At 42.0% G+C, this 26286-nt stretch overlaps 1 protein-coding gene across 2 annotated transcripts in view; it reads left to right on the top strand.

Moving 5' to 3' along the window:
- Positions 1 to 26286, top strand: part of CLIC5 (chloride intracellular channel 5) — a 79197-nt gene that overhangs the window by 42489 nt on the left and 10422 nt on the right. For both annotated transcript variants that reach the window (XM_072143726.1, XM_072143727.1), the window contains exons 2-4: positions 8315 to 8424; positions 9070 to 9195; positions 11973 to 12079. In XM_072143726.1, the coding sequence (XP_071999827.1) occupies positions 8315 to 8424; positions 9070 to 9195; positions 11973 to 12079 (343 nt within the window). The remainder of the gene's footprint in view (positions 1 to 8314; positions 8425 to 9069; positions 9196 to 11972; positions 12080 to 26286) is intronic.

The raw sequence follows: 26286 nt of genomic DNA on the forward strand, positions 1-26286 counted from the left end.
AGAAGGGTCAGATGATGCACCTTTAGTTGTTGCCTGGCTGTTTGGCAGCTTAGTTGCCTCCCTTGTACAGGCGGTCCCCGAGTTACATACAAGATAGGTTCTTTAGGTTTGTTCTTAAGTTGAATTTGTATGTAAGTCGGAACTGTATACTTTATCATTGTAATCCCAGCCAGATTTTTTTTGGTCTCTGTCACATTGGATTTTAAAAATGTTGGATTGTCATAAGAACCAGAATTAACACTAAAGCTTCATTACAGACACATTTAACGGTTACAGCTAATTATTGAAGCCTAAGGCTAAAGTACAGCAAATTACCAATTACCAGAGGTCCGTTTGTAACTAGGGGTTGTATGTAAGTTGGGTGTTCTTAAGTAGGGGACCGCCTGTATTTGTGTTCTGGACCCTTAAGGAAATAATATGATGACATTGCAGCCACCATAGTGTCATTATGCAGCAAGAGCATGGAGGGTGATCCATTACAATGAAAGCATCACATAGGATCCATCTAGGAGACCACTGCTTGTCTATGGTAGAAGGAGCTGTTGCCCTGATAGCCTGTCATATTGAAGGACTCCCCATCTAATGTTTATAGTGGTGTCCTGAGTCTCTCCCCTAATTGAAGATATCATGTAAAGCACTACAGAATATGATGGCACCATATAAAAAAAGAAAGAATGGACATGCTGATCTCAACATGCCCCATCCTGTGTTCTCACAGGAGCTAGTGGCAGTGACTTAAGTCCACTGTAGCCATGGAAGTTTGTATATGTACAGGGAAAGTGGGCCAATAAGTATATGAAACCATGAAAAGGGGCCTAAGCACATCTAGAGTGGGGCACAGCATTGTTGCATTGTTTTCTTTATCTTTTAGTGGTTCTCCCTTTTTTAAAAAGTTTAAGTTATTTAATATTTAGTAATTCCACTTTAACTATGGTCGTTAATTTGGGTTCTGTGTGTGAGTCTATGCTGCCATGTCTGGGCGAACTTTAGTCCAAGAGAAGGGAACAGGTTTGGGTATTAGGGAGATGGTTTTATAGTGATTCTCCAAGGTGTGGGATGTCTACTCCCAACTATTAGCTGATATGGGAATCAATGGGCTTTCTGTGTAATGCATGAGTATTCTGAGTCCTCCATCATTAAGCATGTCACCCCAATAGGACAGCAGGCATTACTGGGCCCTCAGCTAGGTGGGCCCCCGGGTCTGCTTTAGTGCTGCACACAGAGAACTTCATACAGAAATTCTGTATACAGCATTTCTAACATCCTAAATAGTCATAAAATAATATGGGGAGGTTGTGGAACAACCTTCCAATTTTATTTTTCTTTACTGTAGATACATTGGATGACAAAAATGACATCTAGATGCAATGTCTCTGGGCTCCAACCTTCTCAATCAGAACAAGGGGCCTTAATCACCAATTACCGTGCTGCTGTCGGAGGACAGCTGTTGTGTGGGCATGTATTCCTAGCTCACAGAGCTCTAAGGGTATAAGTTGGAGGCAAAAGTTACCAACAAGGATTCTCGAAACATAACAGTCTGAGGCAAGGGCTAGTCATCAGGTTACTGACAGGGATCCAATGACCATAACAGTCCAAATCAAGGGCCAGTCAGCAAGATACTGACAGGGATCCCAAGATCATATCAGTCCAAGGCGACGGCTAGTCAGCAAGATATTGACAGGGATTCCAGAACCCTAACAGTCTGAGGCAGTGACTCCATACCAGGCTACTTACATGGATCCCAGGACAATAACAGTCCAAAGCAATGACCAGTCAGCAGGTTACTGACAGGGGTGCCAAGACCATAAAATGGGAGGTAAGGGCCAGTCAGCAAGATACTGACAGGGATCCCAAGATCATAACAGTCCAAGGTGAAGGCTAGTCAGCAGGTTACTGACAGGGATTCTTGAACTATAACAGTCTGAGGCAAGGGGTGGACATCAACTTACTGACAGGGATCGCAGGACCATAACAGTTAAATGCAAGGGATTGTCAGCAGAATAATAACAGTATACAAGAACCATAACAGTCCAAGGTAAGGAGTATTCAGCTTGTTACTGACAGAGATCCCATAACTCTAAGAGCTAGACAGCAGGTTTCTCTCAGGCATCAAATGGCCATAACTGTCCAAAGCAAGGGCCAGTAAGCAAGATACTGACAGGGATCCCAAGAGCATATCAGTCCAAGGCCACAGCTAGTCAGCAGGTTACTAAAGAACCCTAACTGTCTGAGGCAAAGGCTAAAAAGCTGGTTACTCACATGGATCCTAGGATGATAACAGTCCAAAGCGAGTGCCAGTCAGGAGGTTTCTGACAAGCTACTTACAGGGTTCCAAGGGCCATATCAGTAAGGGACAGTCAGCAGGGGGCAGTAAGCAGTATACTGACTGGGACCCCAGGGCCATAACAAGTGGCACAACTTGAAGATGATGGGCCCCAGTGCAAAGTCTGTGCTGGGCCCTTGACTATAATGTATGGTTTATGGTACTAGTCTTCTCATATGGGAAAGTGACTCCTTAAGGGCCCCCTAAGCGTATTGGGCCTGGTTGCGACCGTACCCTCTGCACCCTCAAGTTATGCCCCTGACCATAACAGTCCGAGGCAAGAGCTAGACAGTAAGATACTCACAGGGATCCCAGGACCATAACAGTCCAAGACAAGGACTAGGAAGCTACCACTGAATAGGATTTATGTCCGCGGCCTGATGAATGGCACTGTCAGGGAATATTTACATGTAGCTTTTACAGCACTGAGTCCCAAGAAGCCCTAGGCATCCCATAGTGCCTAGGAGCCACTCCAAACCTCTGCCTCCAGAGGGGGTGCTAAAGCCTCATAAATAGTAATATTAGTGGTAGGTGGCTCCCTCTTACAGATTTTGCACTTACAGAAGTGGCTCTGGGGCTTTATATGACCCCTATGGGTCACAGGATTGCTATTATGTATCAATGTTGTGATGTGTCCGGGCTGATGTTCTAGTAACGTTGTATCTGATAATACTGCAGCCAGTTGTGACAGTACCTGTATATTATCTACAGACAATGAAGCAGATAAAAGTCCGGGCGTAGCAAAGCCACAGCCACATGATTTCCATTGTGTTTGCCTGTATATTCTGGACTCATAAGCCTCTTTGTTGATCCAGTGGTGTATTGTGTTACTCCTTTTATTTTGCTTTTGCTGGCTGAATGGGGCAGCTTAATTCAGACACATGAGATTAAATATCAGGGTAGGAAACGCGTCTAGTGGCGGCTTGCCGTGTGGAGGTGGGGGCTATAACTTACCTCACTCCATACCCTTCTCTTACCCATTTCATTGGCATCCAATAATCCAAACATTCTCTTATTCCGGAATTTTTCTAGCATAGAATCTGGAGTCTCCATATACTCTAAGACAGTGGTGGCGAACCTATGCCAGAGGGGGCACTCTGAGCCCTTTCTGTTGGCACCCAGGTCTTTACCCCAGCGCAGAGTTTGCCAGATAGGACTCAAGGCTTCTTCCTGCGGTCCAAGCCAGCCCAGGACGTGCCAAGCTCAGCGCTTTTTTAAAGTGACATCCTTGGCTGCCAGGACTACTGGAGGAGCGGGAAGGGCTGGATAGAGATGGATTGTCATTGGAGCTCCTGCTCTGGGTCCCCTGATTCTTCCTCTTCAGGAGACCCTGGAGGAAAGCTTCAATCCAAATTTCTTCATCATCCTTCTATAGTATTGGTGAACTCAGGACCCCAATACGATTAAAAGCTGTGATACAGCAGGGATCAATAAGTTACTGCTTAAATTGTCATGTTGGCAATTTGTGACATATACGTGGGTTTTGGTTGTAGTTTCGGCACTCTGTCTCCAAAAGGTTCGCCATCACTGCTCTAAGATTTAGAATATTCTCACCGGTGTCACATGTTACCCCAATATTAAGCAGTGTAGTGGTGCTAATAACAGAGGCGCACACCGTGCCCATCATTGTGCCTTAATTGAAATTAGTCTCCAGGTATTATTTATGCAATCTTTAAATGTATTATGTTTTATGTCTGGAATTTGATCAAAATTTTGTAGCCCTTCCCTATGCCCCACCCCATTTTTTTTTTTTTTTTAAATAGGAATACTCAACCCTTCAAGTGTAAAAAGGAATAGGTTGCAATATTTGGTGTAAAATGCTAGGTGCCAGAAATGGTGACAATTTTTTAGCCAAAAGACTGTAAACTTGTATTTTCCCACAATTAAATATGATTTATTTATTGATCTTCTATCTTGATAATAACCCCCTCCTTTATGCATTAATCAGTTGAATTATTTTCTGGTCTCTTCTGTCAGATGGGCGAATCCATGCTGCAGCTCATGACCACCCATCTGACAAAAGAGAATAGTTTCAGTGATCAGTATGCTAATTAGGGAATCAGCTATCAGGTGGGTGGTCCCGGCTCAGTCTGGCACCGCCCATCTGGCAGTATGTACACAATTATATTGATTACTCAGAAACAGTGGGGGCTGCGGAAATAGTTCCAACTATGCCCGAATCGGTGCCGGGATGCAATGACGTAGAGTCGATGCAACTGGTGAAAGATTCCCTTATTTCCTGGGGGGATCCTTGGAAGATTTGTATTACTTTTCTGTGAAATCCAAATCATTTTGGAATATTGATACGTAGTATTTACGAGGAGACCAGTACTACAATACATTATAGATTTTGCACACCTATGTCGGTCGATCATGGGGGTCCTGATGTTGGAATCTTAAATACTATTTAGGATTCCTACATCATGACCCCCCATGATCGGCCGACATAGGTGTGCAAAATCTATAATGTATTATAGTACTGGTCTCCTGGTATGGGGACGAGTAACCTTATGTAACCCCTAAGGCTCCTGGTAGCGGCTGCATGGGCAGATGACGTTATTATATGTAATGTATGTAGGGAGGATGTGCAGGGGAGGAGGACGCACGTTAACAAATTGCAAGCGCAGCAGCTTTTCCCCTTTTTCTACGTTGGAGTATTGGAATTTCAATGAATAATTTAGCTGCGTCTTGTGTTTCACAGCGAGGTTAACTTTCAACACCTGACGAGCATCCTCCTCTGTATGGCTGAGTCTGTGCCCACATACTGTAGGTGCTCTGTATGTAAGATGGTGACAATAACCGCTGCCATATAACAATATTATAGTGATCATTACCCAGCTTTCCCAGCTACTGATCAGCATAGTGTCAGCATATCATTCTACATTTGCTACTTCAAGCTATAATAAGGTGTAACCCCAGTATGTGTCAGACAACGTCTCAGAAATAAAAACAAATTGAGATTTTACCCATTTACTGGAGCTTTATAAGAGCCATATTGGTTGTATATAAGCATGGCTACTTATTTGGCTAAGACAGCGCCACACCTGCCTAGAGGTTGTGTGAGGGATTGTAAATCTGTGTGCAACATATTAATGGAGCCAAGCTGCAATACCCAATACATCCTGTGAATAAGTGCGGCACTGTTTCTGCAGGAAAGAAAGCTGCTTGTACATTTACCCTGTAGTACCACAGCCAGAGTTGGGTGTAATTTTTTGCAGCTCTCCACTTGTAGTGCAAGACCTGGTAAAAGGTCGGGCATTGACTAATTCTGCAGATATGTTACCATCATGCTCTATTGGTTTAGTGAATAGAAGTCAGGAATGACTTGACCTTAAAGTATATAACTGGAGGTGCACAAGTTCCCCCAGAAAGTCCCTCTTTTCCTGCATTACTACTTTCCTTTTAGAGGAAAACCACCATTAAAATCCATCATGATAAACCAAAGATAATTACACATAGATCCAGGCACCATGACTGTAATTATCCATGGCCTCCTTCTAAAATGAACTTTTAGAACTATGCTAATGAGTCTCAAGGGCTCCTGGGGGTGTTTCCAGTGCCCCTGCATGCTTTAGCTAAAAGGCTGTTACACTACCCCCCCTGTCTCCCCTAACCTCTGCTTCATCACCACCACCTAATGTACTGTAATCATTGGGGCGGCACATTTACTTACCTGGTCCTGTCGCGATCCGGATTGTCCGACGAGGATGAAGTCCGGCGCGATTCACTAAGATCCTGTGCCCGATATCCTGCATGTGTCACTTCCCCGCTCAGGTCCACCAGAGTTCACCATTTTTTTCCCGGTATATGTAAGTGCATTGTCTTGCGACACAATTTGAATTTTAAATCCCGCGCTCAGTCCGAATCAGTCGGGTTGTCCGACGGCCACGCCCCGATTTATGTCGCATGAAAGTTTGTGCAATTGGGCCAAAATCTGATCGCGTACGCCAAAAACCCGTTAAATGCGGCGCAAATCGAAAATAGTTGAGAAACCCGATGGAAATGCAGTCCGCGGACCATGGGAGGGGGGAAAGGGCTCCTGCACAGTGTAACACCCTGCAGCACAGAGGGGCTCTGGTAATCCCCTAGAGCCCTTTCGACTCATTAGCATAATTTTAAAAGTTGATTTAAAAAAAGAAGGAGGCCATGGATAGAAATTATAAGAAGATGACCAGAGTCACTGTGCCTGGATTTAGGAGTAAGTGCCCCTGCTTTATTATGATGGATTTTGATTGTAAATTTCCTTCAAGGAAAGGGCGGGACTGATGGAGGGAAGAAAATAACTCTGACAGGTTACCTAAAATAGTCATTAAAAACAATTGTGACATTTGGATTTTCTTTTCCTAAGGAGACTACACCCTGTAGTCCTGTCACTGGTGATTGTGATATTTCTGCCATGTTTTGGAAGGAAATGGGTTGAGTAGTGAAGAAAGATGCCCTAAAGTTACTTTCAACATCTCAATTAACAATATATTGTCAATACTTACCTGTAACTGGCCATAGGGGGCTCCTTAAATCTCAGAGAACCTATTTGCCTTCTAATTGATTTGAAATGATCAAGAACATGTTCCCAGGAGATACACAGGTTGAGTCCAGTCATAATGACTTGAAGGGAAACGAGATGCAATTCCACATGTAGGAGCTTATGTACTAAGGGTCCGCGCATGCACTTTCATAGGACTTTCCGACATTTTCAGATTTTGTACGGCTGTGACAGGTATTTAACAGGGGACTGCATTTTGTCACACACAATCGTTTTTTGGCGCAGCTGCGCTGCTTTCATGCAACAGAAATCGGGGGGCGCGCTGTCAGATGGTCCCACTGATTCGGACTGAGTGCAGGATTTATCTTTCAAATTGTGTCAGAAGACAATGCACTTACATGCACCATGAAGAAGAAGGTGAACTCCGGCGGACCTGAGCGGGGAAGCGACACATGCAGGATATCAGGGGCACGATCTTGGTGAATCACGGCACAGTGCATGATCGTCGGACAATGCACTTCCGGGGAACGCGTCAGGACGGGTAAGTAAATGTGCCCCATAATCTGTGTACACAAGTGATATAAACTCAATTTAGTCATACACTTTAATAGGTTTTCCAGGGTTCTACTATCGATGTCCAATGGTTTGATCACTAATATCAGCTCAGTGGGGGTCCCACCGGTGACTTGGCCACTAATCAGCTGACATCAGCAGCCACAGCACTGTTATATGCATTGTGAATGCTGCTGAGCTGCAGTACCATGATTTGACCACCATACAGTGTATGTCCGTCTCCTTCCAGCTCTATATACTCTTTAGACTGTATATTATACATACCTATCTTAAGGATAACCCATCAGAATTCAAATCCTTTGTAAACTACTTTAAATGAGTTGAAAAGACCTTTAAATATGGTGACATCGCAGATTGGAGGTCACCTAAGAATTGTACAATCATCTCTTATTCTGTCAAAATCAAGATACCCTTGTACTGCATGGATGGTCTTTCATTGGAACAGCCACCACTTGATATTGTTATTTTGCATAGAAAGTGTCTAGTTGGGTCACAGATTCCCTGCCAAAATCAGATGGGCATGTGCACGGAAAGGCAAAGAGAAGACAGAACCTTTAAGTCATAGTTTTTATTTTTATAGTTACAATTTCTCAGCATATTCTTAGTGTACAGCCCATGGTGGTAAGAGGCACCAATCTGCTCTATACATACTTCCTTCTTCACTATCAGATTACAGGAAGTTAGTTGTGAACAGCCAATCAGCAACTTCGGGTTGCTGTCGGGAATCAGGCCATATTGCTTTGCCAGATTTAAACTCATAATGTTGCCGGGAAGGGTGGCACCTTTAAATATGGTGCTCTACTGGTGAAAACATCTAAGTCTATCGAAATGTACTTTTCTTCCATGGAAGTTACAGTACATAATATTCATACATTTTTTTTTACATCTGGTTGAAATGAAACTCCTATTGAAGATCAATTTGTCTTATTTTCCAGGCTGGAAGTGATGGAGAAAGTATTGGGAATTGTCCTTTCTCTCAGCGTCTCTTCATGATCCTTTGGCTGAAAGGAGTTGTCTTCAATGTGACCACAGTGGACCTGAAGAGGTAAAGATCCTCCCAACACAATCCTACATGGTAATGGTTGGTTATCAGGACTCAACCTAGACACAACAACACAATGGGGCGCATTTACTTATGAGGTGCGTTGTCCAACGAGGATTCGGAGCTGCCGCGATTCACTAAGATCATGCGTCCAATTTCCTGCATGTGTCGCTTCCCCGCTCATGTCCGCCGGAGTTCACCATCTTCTTCCCGGTGCATGTAAGTGCATGTATTGAGACACAATTTTGAATGTTAATTCCCGTGCGTTGTCCGAATCCGTCGGATCGTCCAACGCCAGTCCCCCCCCCCTATTTGTATTGCGTGAAAGCCGGCGGCAATGCGCCAAAATCCTATCGCGTGTGCCAAAAACCCTTCTAAATGCGGCGCATATCGGAAATCATCGGGTATTTTCCGACGATAGTGTGGTCTGCAGACCCTTAGTAAATGTGCCCCAATATATTTAGCACTAGATGGACCAAACTACTGTCCATAGAGGGTAATAGAAGTCACATTGTCACATAGATGTCATGCCTGTAGCCTAGTGTTAAATAATTGCAAATAGTTTTGGTCTTGTGAGTTTATGATATATTTAGGAAGGGCTTCATTCGTATCTCCAGCTTCTTATGTCATATCTGATTCATATTATAGGAAACCAGCGGACCTGCACAACCTCGCCCCGGGCACACACCCGCCTTTCCTGACTTACAATGGAGAGGTAAAAACAGATGTCAACAAGATAGAAGAATTTCTGGAGGAGTCACTGGCACCACCAAGGTATCTGCCATGCAATATACAACATCACCTCTGCTGATAGATAGATATATAGATAGATAGATAGATAGATAGATAGATAGATAGATATGAGATAGATAGATAGATAGATAGATAGATAGATAGATAGATAGATAGATATGATATATATATACATATCTATCTATCTATCTATCTATCTATCTATCTATCTATCCATTCTTTCCGTACAGATGTAGCCTCTTCTTTTTATAGCTGTGCACTAGGTGTACCCTCTTATTGTCACATATTGTTATTGTATGTTTGCTCGGTGCTGCTTTGTGTCTCCTTTTTACTTCTATTGAGCTGTAAAGCATACAGAGCTTTGTGTTCTCACCTGCAGTTGACAGACACGATTGTTCTTACCTTTTCACTATATATAACTTTGTGTGCATTATTTTGAATCCTTCACCTCAATACATATTGATATTATAACTTTCATCACATCACTGCTGTTCACATTATACCATGTAACAGTAAAACAAGAAAGTCATGTATAACTCCAACACTATAATTAAATATGTGATGGATAGGACACTGTCCTCCATCCTTGTTACCTTACACGGTGTAAATAGAGTAGTCATGTAGCTGCTTTGCATAGATGTCACCAATAGTACAAACCGCAGAGAGGGAGCAGCAGTGTCACAAATGACATAGGGAGCAAAGTATTTGTTTATCTTGTATTAATGACAAGTCTAGAAGTGTAGAGAAAGTAGCTATAGTTACAATAATATACTATAATACTGCCCCTATGTACAGGGATAGTATACTGTCCCCTATGTACAAGAATATAACTACTATAATACTGCCCCCTATGTACAAGAATATAACTACTATAATACTGCCCCCTAAGTACAAGAATATAACTACTATAATACTGCCCCTATGTACAAGAATATAACTACTATAATACTGCCCCTATGTACAAGAATATAACTACTATAATACTGTCCCCTATGTACAAGAATATAACTACTATAATACTGCCCCCTATGTACAGGGATATAACTACTATAATACTGCCCCCTATGTACAAGAATATAACTACTATAATACTACCCCCTATGTACAAGAATATAACTACTATAATACTACCCCCTATGTACAAGAATATAACTACTATAATACTGCCCCCTATGTACAAGAATATAACTGCTATAATACTGACCCCTATGTACAAGAATATAACTACTATAATACTGCCCCCTATGTACAAGGATATAACTACTATAATACTGCCCCCTATGTACAAGAATATAACTACTATAATACTGCCCCCTATGTACAGGAATATAACTACTATAATACTGCCCCCTATGTACAAGAATATAAGTGCTATAATACTGCCCCTATGTACAGTAATATAACTACTATAATACTGCCTCTATGTACAAGAATAACTACTATAATACTGCCCCCTGTGTACAAGAATATAACTACTATAATACTGCCCCCTATGTACAAGAATATAACTACTATAATATTGCCTCCTATGTACAATAATATAACTACTATAATACTGCCCCCTATGTACACGAATATAACTACTATAATACTGCCCCCTATGTACAAGGATATAACTACTATAATACTGCCCCCTATGTACAGGAATATAACTACTATAATACTGCCCCCTATGTACAAGAATATAACTACTATAATACTGCCCCTATATACAAGAATATAACTACTATAATACTGCCCCCTATGTACAAGAATATAACTACTATAATACTGCCCCCTATGTACAAGAATATAACTACTATAATACTGCCCCCTATGTACAGGGATATAACTACTATAATACTGCCCCCTATGTACAAGAATATAACTACTATAATACTGCCCCCTATGTACACGAATATAACTACTATAATGCTGCCCCTATGTACAAGAATATAACTACTATAATACTGCCCCCCCTATGTACAAAAATATAACTACTATAATACTGCCCCCTATGTACAAGAATATAACTACTATAATACTACCCCCTATGTACAAGAATATAACTACTATAATACTGCCCCCTATGTACAAGAATATAACTACTATAATACTGCCGCTATGTACAAGAATATAACTACTATAATACTGCCCCCTATGTACAGGAATATAACTACTATAATACTGCCCCCTACGTACAAGAATATAACTACTATAATACTGCCCCCTATGTACAAGAATATAACTACTATAATACTGCCCCCTATGTACAGGAATATAACTACTATAATACTGCCCCCTATGTACAGGAATATAACTACTATAATACTGCTCCCTATGTACAAGAATATAACTACTATAATACTGCCCCCTATGTACAAGAATATAACTACTATAATACTGCCTCCTATGTACAAGAATATAACTACTATAATACTGCCCCCTATGTACAAGAATATAACTACTATAATGCTGCCCCCTATGTACAAGAATATAACTACTATAATACTGCCCCCTATGTACAAGAATATAACTACTATAATACTGCCCCCTATGTACAAGAATATAACTACTATAATGAAGCCCCCTATGTACATATATTACTATAATACCGTTGGAAACACTTTCCATTCTTTGTGTGTCACATGCATGAATACATATTGTGACATTTGCAGGGTATAATATAGCTGTGGAGTTTAATATTTGGAATTCCTGGATGATCCTGTAGGACCTTTATCTTTCTATACTGTACATATCATACAAACATTCCTATATTCAGATTTTACAGTATACATGATTTATCTCTAATTCTTTAGATATCCCAAGCTTGCTGCAAAGCATCGGGAGTCGAATACAGCCGGAATTGACATCTTCTCCAAATTCTCAGCTTACATCAAAAATACCAAGACTCAGGATAATGCAGGTGAGTGAAGCAGAGTGTAGGAGTATTATTTATGTGCTGCATAGGATGGTATAGATGTAGCAGGACGGAGCTTATCACTCTGCACAGCTGATGACTCCATTCCTTTAAGGTACAATGCACCCCTGTTCTCATGATATGTGAGGTCCCATAGCTGGGACCCCTACCGATTAGCAAGTTATCCCTTATCCACAGGATACGTGTTGTGAGCGGCATTACCCTTTAAGCAACTTTGACAGGAATCATGCCACCAACAACTCTCTCCAATAAGTTTGGCACAATAACATCGCTGCTTATTTAAAAAAAAAAAAAAAACAGCGCCACACCTGACTTTGTGGTTGGTGCTGGTATTGCAGCTGCAGAGAGATGAATGGAGCTGAGTTTCAATACCATGGTCAGATGTGGCGCTGTTTTTTGGAAAAAAACAGCCATGTTTTTCAATCTCTGGACAACCCCTTTAATGTTTTCCTAAAAATAAAAGTGAAACATGTATCCAGAGACCAATCCCACTGCCTTTAAGGACAAAAACAATCATGATCCAGGCAATTTTCCTCAGGGTGCGGTCACACGTCGCGTTTACTGCATGCATTTAAAAACACATTGCTACAGCTGAAGGGAGATTTGCCTAATGAAACAGCTGTTAATGCTTGCGTTTACAAAACGCAAGTGTTAACACATTGTTAACGCATGTGGTTGTTAACACATTGTTAACGCATGCATTAACATCGCGGTTAACACATGCGTTTTGTAAATGCAGGTGTTAACAGCTGTTTAATTAGGCAAAATCTCCCTTCAGTTGTAGCAATCCGTTCAGGGTGCGGTCAAGGGAGTTAGATCTGTGTTTGGTGTGTACAGCATTTATTAGGAGCGTGTATAAGACTCATCATCCTGGAAAATAAACTTTTAAGGGAATTTGATTTTCCTAAAATGTCGTGTCCCACCCTTTCCTCAGGAACACTATCTGTCTTTTCATTTTGGTGACCGGAGAGACGGTCTTGTCTGTTTTGGATGAGTCTTTTAGGAAACATTGGAGGAATGATGAAAGACAGTTATGTGTGAGGTCAGAGATTGGAAAACACATGGATAAGGCAGGAAGCCGTGTTTGTTTCCCATAGCAACCAGTTTTTTTTAGGAACCATTAGAAAATTAAAGCATTTGGGTAATTGGTTGCTATGGGCACAGTTTTCACTTTGTGTTTGTGTACAGAGGGTTTTAACCAATGGAAACTCTCTTTCTCATAGCAGCCAATCAGAGTCTGAGTTTCACTTTTCTCAGCACAAGGTAGAAATTAAAGCTGAACTATGATTGGCTACTATAGACAATATGGCCGATAATCCTGTTCATCAACTATAGACCCTCAAAGGCCTAAAATACATGACTTTGATTCACTGGGAATTCAAATTTTTTTTACAGAAAGGCTTTATTTTTACATCTGGTTTCAATACTTGATTGAATGCATGCGTCTAATTGTAAAATATCTCCGGGTGACCAGTAATCACCCACCCTGTGCAGTAAAGCGTGATCTGCTGCGCTGTCCCACATAGATGTCCTCCCACGTTATCCTAATAGTCCCTTTTTTTGCCAAGTGGGTGGGGATTGACAGAATTTACATAAAAGAAGGCGTCATTGTCATATTTTAATATGAATTGACTGGCAACTGAGAAACGGGCTTACATTTTTCCAATGAATGGGGTTACAAATTTTGGGGGAGTATATTGTATATACGTCCTGGTTTAAAAACGACGCCTATGGGGGACGATGCAATGTTATCTTCAGGGGATACGTGTATACAAGCAGTCCCCAGGTTACGTACAGGATAGGTTCTGTAGGTTTGTACTTAAGTTGAATTTGTATGTAAGTCGGAACTGTATATTTTATCATGGTAACCCCAGCCAAATTTTTTTTGGTCTCTGTGACAATTGGATTTTAAAAATGTTGGATTGTTATTAAAACCAGGAGTAACAATAAATTTTCATTACAGACACCTCTGATAACTGTTACATCTGATTATTGTAGCCTACGGCTAAAGTACAGTAAGTTACCAATATCCAGAGGTCCGTTTGTAACTAGGGGTCACCTGTAAGTCGGGTGTTCTTAAGTAGGGGACCGCCTGTACTCACAGCAGCCTTTAAGGGGTTTTCCACCCCAATCAAAGTTAACAAGGCTTAACTTGCTTATCGGTTATGAGACCCCCACAGATCACAAAAACGAGGGGTCCTGTGGATAGGGCCTAACTTGATTTGTTGGAAACCCCCTTTAAACGGGTTGTCAATGGAGCCGATGGAAATTGCCGAGCACCGCGCTTGGTGATCTCCGTCAGCTCCATAGAGATTAATGGAGCAGAATAGTCATGTGTGGCCGTCTTCTTCATTAGTCTGAGGAGCGACGAGGGGTTGGTCGGACCCTGCGTTCTCGCGATCTGCGGGGGTTTCAGCACTGAGACCCCCACTGTTCAGAAGGTTAACTTGCCTTTGTGGGAAATCCCCTTTAATCTCCCGGGGCAGCTAGGGGTCAGACTGAGGTAACTGGGACCCCATCAGACCCCTCGGTAAGTTCACTTTTTTGGGTTTTTTAGCAGCCCCCTCCCGGCCACCTCGCTGTTAATGTATATTTTATAATATTATTATTGATCAAATTCACCAGTTCTGCATATAAAATGCAGACCAATGGCTGTGGTGCTTTTATATATAAGCGCATGGCTCCTCCTAGTGGCAGTTATCAGTATTGATTTACTGGAGTCCTGGAGAGTTGCAATCATTTTGGAAACATAATATAAGGAGATAATACGGATTACCACAGTTAAAAGGACCAGGCCACCTTCAGGTTACCTTTTGAGACACATTGGCAGTGGAGTTTCCCTTCCTTATCAATAGCCCTAGTTATGTGCTATACGTAGATGAGACATCTTGTCTTAGGCCCCTTTCACACCTGCGTTTTTCACGCGCGTTTTCTGCGCGTGCTTTTGACGTGCAGAACTTGCATTGCACTCTGACCCATTGTAACCAATGGGTCTTTTCAGACTTGCATTTTTTTTCACGCACACACGTGTTTAAATCTCGACATGTTCTACTTTTGCAAGTCGCGCGCGTGAAAAACGCACCATACAAGTCTATGGAGACACATCAAAAACGTATTGCACTCTGAGACACATGCACATGCAATGCGTTTTTCACGCATCAATTGCCATAGAAAAGATAGAGCTCAGCCCTGAGTCCTATTCACGTGCATTTTCTGTGCGTGAAAAACGCATTGAAATTGCATTGAAAACTGAGACACTGAACAAACTCTGACTGAAAACTGATTGCACTCTGATGCAAAATGTGCGTTTTTCACTGACCAAACCCTGATCGCACCCTGATCAAAGTCTGACGTGATCTGCAACGCAAGTGGGGAAGGGGCCTTATTTCCTAGTTTCCTTATTACCAAAACCCATATTCAGCACTGCTCAGCAAGCACAGTGCCAAACTTTGTATAGTGGCTGTGTTCAGAATTGCAACTCAACATTAATCACAGTGTGGGAAGTAGGAGTGGTTGATCAGGTAAGGTGTTATGTGGTAGAACCTAACCAATCTGATACTAGTAGTCACCATTCCTAGGGATAAGCAAACAATTAAAAGTCAGAGTTACCCTTTAACGCTATTCACTTTATTCACTTAAATGTAACTTTGTTGTTGTTTCCTGAACAGTAGTAGTAGTAGTAGTAGTGGTAGTGGTAGTAGTAGTGGTAGTGGTAGTAGTAGTAGTGGTAGTGGTAGTGGAAGGCCCGTTCCACACTTGCGAGTGTGTTGCGATGAACTCGCATCACACTCGCAACGCATGCTGCCGGGAACGCACGGCCCGAACGCTGCACTGCGGGAGTGAACTCAGCATGTCAGTTCACTCCCGTGGTGCAGCGTTCGGCTTGGCGTTCCCGGCAGCATGCGAGTTCATCGCATCACACTCGCAAGTGTGGAACGGGCCGTAGTAGTAGTAGTGGTAGTAGTAGTAGTAGTGGTGGAGACAGTGTAACAGTCTGTGAAGCCAGAGCATGGAAGGGCTCTGGTAACACTCCAAGAGCCCCTTGGACTAAAAGTTGATTTTCTAAGAAAGGAAGCCATGGATGACAAATATAAGAAGATTATCACAGTCACGGTGCCTGGATCTATGAGTAAGTGCCTAGGTGTCCCAGTAACACAACTATCTGTAATGTGTTAATTTGGCTGCAATCTCGACTCTGGCCACTAGAGGGCAGGAGCGCTCCACCAGTAACACAGGGATGAAATTTGCAGTTTACAAAGTTTGAGAAATGTTTAGTCAATGACCAGTACATAGAGAAACGTCTGCATACATGATACATAACTATAAGTCCCTGCATATCTTCATAGTAGCTTCCATCCAGGGGCTATGGTTGCCTTAGTTCAGTACATCTGCTTGCTGACAGTATCTGTTGCAGTGTAGCAACTTCTCCAGACTCTAGACTTCAGAGTGTTGTCTAGTCTGGAGCCATTAATGATGTCCGTTGTTATCTGTAAGGGTCGTAATACCAAGCTAAGGTTGTCATATATAAGATCATCTGGGGAAAGGTTGTCAGATGTCAGGAAATGGGACAAGGAATTGTCTGGCACAAGGTCATCTAAAAAGAAGTGAGATAAAGAGTATGAAGAGCCATCAAGAACATCAGAACCGAGACAAAACATTCTAGAAGCAGGTGGTCACATGTGATAGCAACAGCTGTTAAAGGGAAGGTTTTACCATATTTTCTTTTTAAGTAAAATACTTTTTGGAAAAAAAATTGAAAACTTTTTAAATTCCATTCCACTTTGTTTAATAAAAAGTCAATAAATTCTAACTCCACTTAATAATAGATTAACACGATTATTCCATAGGGGATTTCTATGTAGCTGTCATTTAATTTATATCACAGAGATAATTAAAATGGCAAATGACACTATCCTTTCCTCTATATAGATAACACTGACCCATCATTACATCACTACTGACAATAGATGATGTCACAGCTTATCTCCTCCCCCTCCCTGTACAATGACCTCTATATAGATAACACTGACCCATCATTACATCACTACTGACAATAGATGATGTCACAGCTTATCTCCTCCCCCTCCCTGTACAATGACCTCTATATAGATAACACTGACCCATCATTACATCACTACTGACAATAGATGATGTCACAGCTTATCTCCTCCCCCTCCCTGTACAATGACCTTTATATAGATAACACTGACCCATCATTACATCACTACTGACAATAGATGATGTCACAGCTTATCTCCTTCCCCTCCCTGTACAATGACCTCTATATAGATAACACTGACCCATCATTACATCACTACTGACAATAGATGATGTCACAGCTTATCTCCTCCCCCCTCCCTGTACAATGACCTCTATATAGATAACACTGACCCATCATTACATCACTACTGACAATAGATGATGTCACAGCTTATCTCCTCCCCCTCCCTGTACAATGACCTTTATATAGATAACACTGACCCATCATTACATCACTACTGACAATAGATGATGTCACAGCTTATCTCCTCCCCCTCCCTGTACAATCACCTCTATATAGATAACACTGACCCATCATTACATCACTACTGACAATAGATTATGTCACAGCTTATCTCCTCCTCCTCCCTGTACAATGACCTCTATATAGATAACACTGACCCATCATTACATCACTACTGACAATAGATGATGTCACAGCTTATCCCCCCCCCCTGTACAATGACCTCTATATAGATAACACTGACCCATCATTACATCACTACTGACAATAGATGATGTCACAGCTTATCTCCGCCCCCCCTGTACAATGACCTCTATATAGATAAGACTGACCCATCATTACATCACTACTGACAATAGATGATGTCACAGCTTATCTCCTCCTCCTCCCTGTACAATGACCTCTATATAGATAAGACTGACCCATCATTACATCACTACTGACAATAGATGATGTCACAGCTCATCTCCTCCCCCTCCCTGTACAATGACCTCTATATAGATAACACTGACCCATCATTACATCACTACTGACAATAGATGATGTCACAGCTTATCTCCTCCCCCTCCCTGTACAATGACCTCTATATAGATAACACTGACCCATCATTACATCACTACTGACAATAGATGATGTCACAGCTTATCTCCTCCCCCTCCCTGTACAATGTCCTCTATATAGATAACACTGACCCATCATTACATCACTACTGACAATAGATGATGTCACAGCTTATCTCCTCCTCCTCCCTGTACAATGACCTCTATATAGATAACACTGACCTATCATTACATCACTACTGACAATAGATGATGTCACAGCTTATCTCCTCCCCTCCCTGTACAATGACCTCTATATAGATAACACTGACCCATCATTACATCACTACTGACAATAGATGATGTCACAGCTTATCTCCTCCCCCTCCCTGTACAATGACCTCTATATAGACCATCAGTCTGTATGTACATTGTATACTACATGTAACTTTATGTTTAGTGGCCACAGCCAGGACATACAGGGTTACGTCTCTCTATGAATCTGTCCCTCCCGGGGAGGGTTTGCTCGTCCCCCTCTGCAGGCTTTGTTATAATCGGGCAGCTGTCACATGTTATTGCCCCAGATGTGAATGGATGAAGACTGGCACGCGTTTGGCGTCGGGTCAATGGCGCGGACTTGATTTCTGCCTTGGACTGCATGTGTCTGTTCTGGCTCTGGTAATAAAGCATCGTGCAGGCTGAGATTTTTTGGCTGCGGCGCTCCCTTCTGATAGGCGTTTTGTCAATGTTTATATAGCTCAGAGAGTTAATCCTATTCCCCAGCAAGAAGTTCACGTTCCTGACGCTGGGCCTGGTACCCTAATCTACCCAGAAGAACATGTGGAAAATAGTACATAGAAATACCCCTGACCTCAGGGGACCCCGGCGAGCAGCCAGAGGCACAGCTCTACCTGGACCCTCTCTGTGCACCGCAATATACAGACATCTCATCTGCGGGACATAACTCTTTTTTATTATTTTTGGGGAAAAGTTTAGTTTTATTTAAATCCAACTTATCAACCAGTTCCCATCCCGAAATCTTGTACCAGAGCCTCATGTTTTGAAGACCCGTCAGACCTGATTTAACAGATTTGGATGGACATGATGTAATACTTTAGTTTCCCCAGTGGGGGGCGCTGCAGGGAAAATGAATACCTAATATCCTCATAGAGTGATACTGGCTTCTCTCTTCTCGCTGAAGTGAAAAAATGCACAAAAAAGGATCTAATAACTGCAGGAGTAGAAACCAAGTTGGTTCTATGCAGTAAAAAGTATCAGTTTATTCTAATTATTCTGAATAGCCCATTCTAGCAAGGAAGGAATATCCATAGAAGATAACCCCTTTACTGCCCCTCACACTGCTTTGCTCTTAGCTCTCTGCATTTAATTGTTCCAAAGCTCTTTTAAATCTTTTAAGCTTCTGGTTGAATACTACAGCAATTAATCAGAATCAGAGGGGAGGGGCTATGGAGAGCCGCACAATGAACAGAGTACAACAGTGTGAGGACACGCCCCCAAAGTACTACGGAACTGTATATACATGAGACCTCGATTCTCATCATCAGTAGTAGGTACTAGACATCATAACCCCATTAATCCAGGAATTTCAGTGGATTGTAAAATTTTTTTTAACTATGGTCATATTCCATTAAAGGAAACTTGTCGTCAGGATTTCACTTTGAAACCTAATGACAGGTTCCTGCAGAAATTTTCCAAATAATCCCCAAGACACTGTTCTAATAATAATCAATTGTGACTGTCACATAAAAGTTAAAAATTTTAAAAAGTGCCTCAATCCTTGCCAGCAAAAACCTGAGTCATGTGGTTCTTTCCTTCCATCCTGTGAGTCAAGGTATCATGCAACAATCAGGCTCCATTATCGCCCCCTCCCTTCTGACTACGTCACTGTAACTATTCAAGCAACTCCTTTTTTCTCTAGTTATTCAGTAAAGATAATCCTGGTGTTTTAGTAATTCAGTACCGATAACCATGGTGTCTAGTGATTCAAGGCTACAATGTATGCTGCAAGTCATGCAGCAACTGCTCTCACAGCTCCCCTATCGCCCCCTCCCTTCTGACTACGACACTGTAACTGTTTAAGCAACTCCTTTTTTTACAGTGATTCAGTAAAGATAACCCTGGTGTTAAGTGAGTAAGTACAAGTATCCCTGGTGTTTAGTTATTCAGTACCGATAGCTATGGTAGTAATTTAAGGCTACAATGTATGCCGCACATCATGCAGCAATGGCTCTCACAGCTCCCCTATCGCCCCCTCCCTTCTGACTACGTCACTGTAACTGTTGAAGCAATTCCTTTTTCTATAGTGATTCAGTAAAGATCGCCCTGGTTTTTAGTGATTCAGTATTGATAGCCCTGGTGTCTAGTGATTCAAGGCTACAATGTATGCTGCAAGTCTCACAGCTCCCCCATCCCCCCTCCCTTCTGACTACATCACTGTAACTACAACTCTCATAATTGTGCGGTCAAATTTCTTGGTCTACAGTGACTCAATACAGATAACCCTTGTGTTAAGTGATTTCATACAGATAGCCCTGGTGTCTAGTGATGCAATGCTACAATGTATCAGTCCAGGCTGTTTAGCTCACAGAGCATTTTCCAGTATATTCACTCTTGTAACCTTGGATAGCATCTATAAGGCTGCACTGTGCTCAGACTGTAGACTCATCAAACCTGTGGAATCCTGCGAAATTCTCAGAATCATGTCAGCAACGCAGCACCATGGTGCAAAATAGCCACAGGCTTCTGAGCCGCAGCCAAAGACCCCCGGGCCCCCCGCCCCGTCCTGTAAATATATAGATACACTCCTCGCCCTTTCTCAGAATCCCGTCTGCTGCCCAGATGTGAACCCGTAACATTACCGTGTGTGACACCTGCACGGAGAGAGACGGAACGGTGTGAACAGACACAATCCCGTGTAAGCTGCAACCTAAACCCTGCATCTCGTCAATCCCATAACCTGGGAAGAGCGGACATATGGGATTAATCAGCCCTGCCATGCTCCGCAGATTTATTGTACATGCCACCTATAATTCCCTGTATATACATATATCAATAGGAATATAATTACTTGCACAAGTTTTTATACAAATGGAGTTTCTGTTCTCTTTCTCTCGGTCGGGAGATGTCAGGGTGGGTTTTTTTTTTCTTTTTGGAAAATGTAACAAAAAATTAATAGCAAATGTGAGGACTTGTCCTAAAATATAACATACATGCTACATATTCATCAGGTTCATCCAGGGCATGGGGCTGGGGATATGTGTCCTGCCCTGGTGTCTAGTGACTCAGTACACATCACCTGGGCATCTAGTGATTCAGTACAGATAGCCCTGGTGTCTAGTGATTCAGTAGCGATATCCCTGGTGTCTAGTGACTCAGTACACATCACCTGGGCATCTAGTGATTCAGTACAGATAGCCCTGGTGTCTAGTGATTCAGTAGCGATATCCCTGGTGTCTAGTGATTCAGTACATTTAGCCCTGGTGTCTAGTGATTCAGTACACATCACCCGGGCATCTAGTGTTTCAGTACATTTAGCCCTGGTGTCTAGGGATTCAGTACACATCACCAGGGCATCTAGTGTTTCAGTACATGTAGCCCTGGTGTCTAGTGATTCAGTACATGTAGTCCTGGTGTCTAGTGATTCAGTACACATCACCAGGGCATCTAGTGAATCAGTACATGTAGCCCTCGTGTCTAGTGATTCAGTACACATCACCAGGGCATCTAGTGTTTCAGTACATGTAGCCCTGGTGTCTAGTGATTCAGTACACATCACCAGGGCAACTAGTGTTTCAGTACATGTAGCCCTGGTGATTAGTGATTCAGTACATGTAGCCCTGGTGTCTAGTGATTCAGTGCACATCACCAGGGCATCTAGTGAATCAGTACATGTAGCCCTCGTGTCTAGTGATTCAGTACACATCACCAGGGCATCTAGTGAATCAGTACATGTAGCCCTCGTGTCTAGTGATTCAGTACACATCACCAGGGCATCTAGTGTTTCAGTACATGTAGCCCTGGTGTCTAGTGATTCAGTACACATCACCAGGGCATCTAGTGTTTCAGTACATGTAGCCCTGGTGATTAGTGATTCAGTACATGTAGCCCTGGTGTCTAGTGATTCAGTACACATCACCAGGGCATCTAATGTTTCAGTACATGTAGCCCTGGTGTCTAGTGATTCAGTACATTTAGCCCTGTTGTCTAGTGATTCAATACATATAGCCCTGGTGTCTAGTGATTCAGAACAGGTAGTCCTGGGGTCTAGTGATTCAGAACATGTTGCCCTAGTGTCTAATGATTCAGTACATTTAGCCCTGGTGTCTAGTGATTAAGTACAGATACCCTGGTGTCTAGTGATTCAGTACATTTAGCCCTGGTGTCTACTGATACAGATAACCATGCTGTCTAGTAATTTAGTACAGATACCCCTGGTGTCTAGTGATTCAGTAGAGATATCCCTGGTGTCTAGTGATTCAGTAGAGATATCCCTGGTGTCTAGTGATTCAGTACATTTAGCCCTGGTGTCTAGTAATTCAGTACATTTATCGCCGATGTCCAGTGATGCACAACATGTATCCCTAGGGTCTAATGATTCACTACATTTAGACCTGGTGTCCAGTGATACAGTAGAAATATCCCTGGTATCTAGTGATTCAGTACTGATAGCCCTGGTGTCTAGTGAGTCAGTAAAGATATCCCTGGTGTCTAGTGATTCAGTACAGATATCCCTGGTGCCTAGTGATTTAATACATTTAGTCCTGGTGTCTAGTGATTCAGTATCCCTGGTGTCTAGCTTTGGTGTTTAGTGATTCCTTACAGGGAGGCCTGGTGCAGAACATGTATCCCTAGGGTTTAATGATTCTGTACATTTAGCCCTGGTGTCTACTGATTCAGCACAGATAACCCTAGTATGTAGTGATTCAGTACAGATAGCCCTGGTGTCTAGTGATTCAGTACATTAAGCCCTGGTGTCTACTAATTCACTACAGATAACCGTGCTGTCTAGTGATTTAGTACAGATAACCCTGGTGTCTAATGTTTCAGTACAGATATCCCTGGTGTCTAGTGATTCAGTAAATTTAGCCCTGGTGTCTAGTAATTCAGTACAGATATCCCTGGTGTGATGCAGAACATGTAGCCCTAGGGTCCAATGATTCAGTACAAATATCCCTGGTATCTAGTGATTCATTACAGATAGCCCTGGTATCCAGTGATCCAGAACATGTAGCCCTAGGGTCTAGTAATTTAGTACCAATAACCCTGGTGTCTAGTGATTCAGTACATACTGTGTATCTGTGGTTCCTAGTGGTTTAAGAGATATGTGTAGTAGATTGTGAGTAAAGATTAATGATGTCAGATATTACTACTACTTACTTGTATGACTTGTATCTTATCTGAGTATATACATATGTATAGGCCCTGGTGGTGTAGGTTGTATTCTGTACTGCTGATGATATAAGATATAGCTGAGTTGATTTTTTAAAGGTGTCTACATAGATTTCAGGTGTGTTATATCCCTGGTGTCAAGTGGCTTATGTCAGGTAGTAATACACACACTACAGCTCTGGTTAAGGGTTACATTTGATATTTCAGGTATCAGTGGTTGATTATATAGATTGTTACTGTCTAATGGACAATTACCTTATTGTCTATGAAGTCACTTTATATTCCACCCAAAAACCCGCAAATTTTCATAAAATACATAAAAAGGTCAAAAAATCCTGCAAAATATTACACAGCTACTAAGACTAAAATAATATGAGATATATATATATATAAATGAAATATATTTTCAAAAAATAAAGGTCAAAATTTTTGGCAAATATTTTCTTTCTTTGATTCAGATTTTTTTCTTTTAAATCAACATGCTAAAAAATGCTAAAAAAAATATGAAAAATAATGATTAAAAAAAAAAAAAAAGCTCCTTCTACAAATATTTTGGAAATGTTCCTTTAATATTTTCGTTCTCCTCCTCGGTATTTTCTTACAAATAAGCAGAGATCCTGTAACCCTTTAAGAGGAGGAAATGTTTTCCCTTCCTGACGTGAAATCGGTGTTGTTTTAGCGTGGTGCGCGCAGGAGGCGGCTCGCCCGGCGTTGTTTGCTTTACGGCCTGTCTGCTCTCATCGGTGAGTGTATCCATCCACTCGTATACAGATGATTGCCGGCCTGCGCCAAGAGACCGAAAAAAAACCTCTCTGCTACACCTAATTATGGGTAATTACAGGTAACCCCTGCGAGCGCACGTGTGAAATCACAGTACGGACATTGTTCGCGCCGTGCAATTATTGGCATCGCTACGCGTCCCTTTAATCAACATGTAGCGGAGGGCTGTAAATTAACCAGTTGTGTACAAGCCCGGCTCTTGTATTAATATCGCTTAGATAAACGTCTGCTGCGGCAAGAGAACTCAGGTCTATCTGGAACGGGTCACGGATAAGGTTAAGATAAATGGGGTTTTCATGTTATGTTTGCACATTTCGGAACGGACAGTCTCCAGATAATACATAATGGGGGGTGGGGGTCCAGTCTACCAGCACGAGCCTAATACTATAGCTATAGACACAACACAAACGTTCATTCAGATGGAGCTGAGAACATAATACGACTGTCTGGTAATGTTCCCTAATGGCCTTTGTAATCTGATCGACTTTGGTAATCGTGCAAAAGTTTTAGGCAGGTATGGAAGAAATGTAAAAGTCAAAGAACGAAACTCAAAGAACAAATGAGAAATCTAAATTTGGATCATTATTTGGTGTCCTCATTTTTTGCCTTCAAACAGCCTCAGTTTAACCTTTGCACAGAGGAACTCAGCAGGGAGGTTGTTCCAGACATTTGGGAGGACTAAGCACAGATCTTCAGTGGATGTTAGACTGTTCCAATCCTTCTATCTCTGTGCAATCCCAGACAGAAAGGATGATGATGAGATCAGGGATCAGGGATCAGAGACCAAGTCTATCTATCTATCTATCTATCTACTTCAGGAAATGCAAAAAACAGCACACTTCAAGTAAAGTCCACTAGGGGCAGTGGGTGCACGCTCACAGGGACCAGGCCCCAGGTCCTTCAATAGCAAACTCCAGAAAAGTAAGCAGCACTCCAAAACAGCAATGGTTAAGTGATGAAAAAAGTGTTTCTTTTATTCCATGCTTCAAAGTACAGTGAAGTACAGCGACGTTTCGGCTCCAAGGAGCCTTTTTCAAGCCAAGTGATAACAGTGAACAACACATATATATACTCATACAAACAGTCACATGACCAAGTGGTGTCCACCCCCTAATTAGCATATCCCGTCATGGTAATGATATATATAAAACAATTTCCATTGTACAAAAGTGCAAAATACATAGAATCAGGAGGAATATGACATATCATCATAAAGTGCCAGTGCAGAAAACATTGTTTTTTATTAATTCTTAAACATCAAGTGCAATGCATATGGATAAACAGTCACATGACCAAGTGGTGTCCACCCCCTAATTAGCATATCCCGTTATGGTAATGATATATATAAAACAATTTCCATTGTACAAAAGTGCAAAATACATAGAATCAGGAGAAATATGACATATCATCATAAAGTGCCAGTGCAGAAAACATTGTTTTTTATTAATCCTTAAACATCAAGTGCAATGCATATGGATAAAGTGACAAGTGCATACTGTGCTTTTTGTAAACCAAGTTAAAACAATGAACCGGGTGTCTCACCATCCATCACACGAGTCCCTGTGGCAGAGATCTCACATCCGAGCGCGCGCCAACCATCCGCTGCAATGAACCGCAAAGCTGGAACGCAAACAGGCCAGAGAGCGATGCGCATGTCCGGTTGTCAAGGGAATCGCCTACGTCACGTGTAAACAAAACACGGACATCCAGAGCGTTCCCTAACCGGCTGTGGGTATCTGTATGCCGTTATATAGCGGTGAATCTTAGTGGTTAGATCAAGCATAAATAGTAAAAATGGTGGTGGTCAATGGCACAGAGGAGGGCTTAATGTATCATGTAGCAGTACGCTCTCCAATAATGTAGGTGTGGGTGGAACAATAGATAAACAGAATCATTAAGGCTGTATAGCCCATATAGCACCATTAATATCCCTATGACCGCATTGGGTCCCAACGGGATTC

Source organism: Engystomops pustulosus, chromosome 3 (genome assembly GCF_040894005.1).
Source record: "Engystomops pustulosus chromosome 3, aEngPut4.maternal, whole genome shotgun sequence".
In the NCBI taxonomy this organism is placed as follows: Eukaryota; Metazoa; Chordata; class Amphibia; order Anura; family Leptodactylidae; genus Engystomops; species Engystomops pustulosus.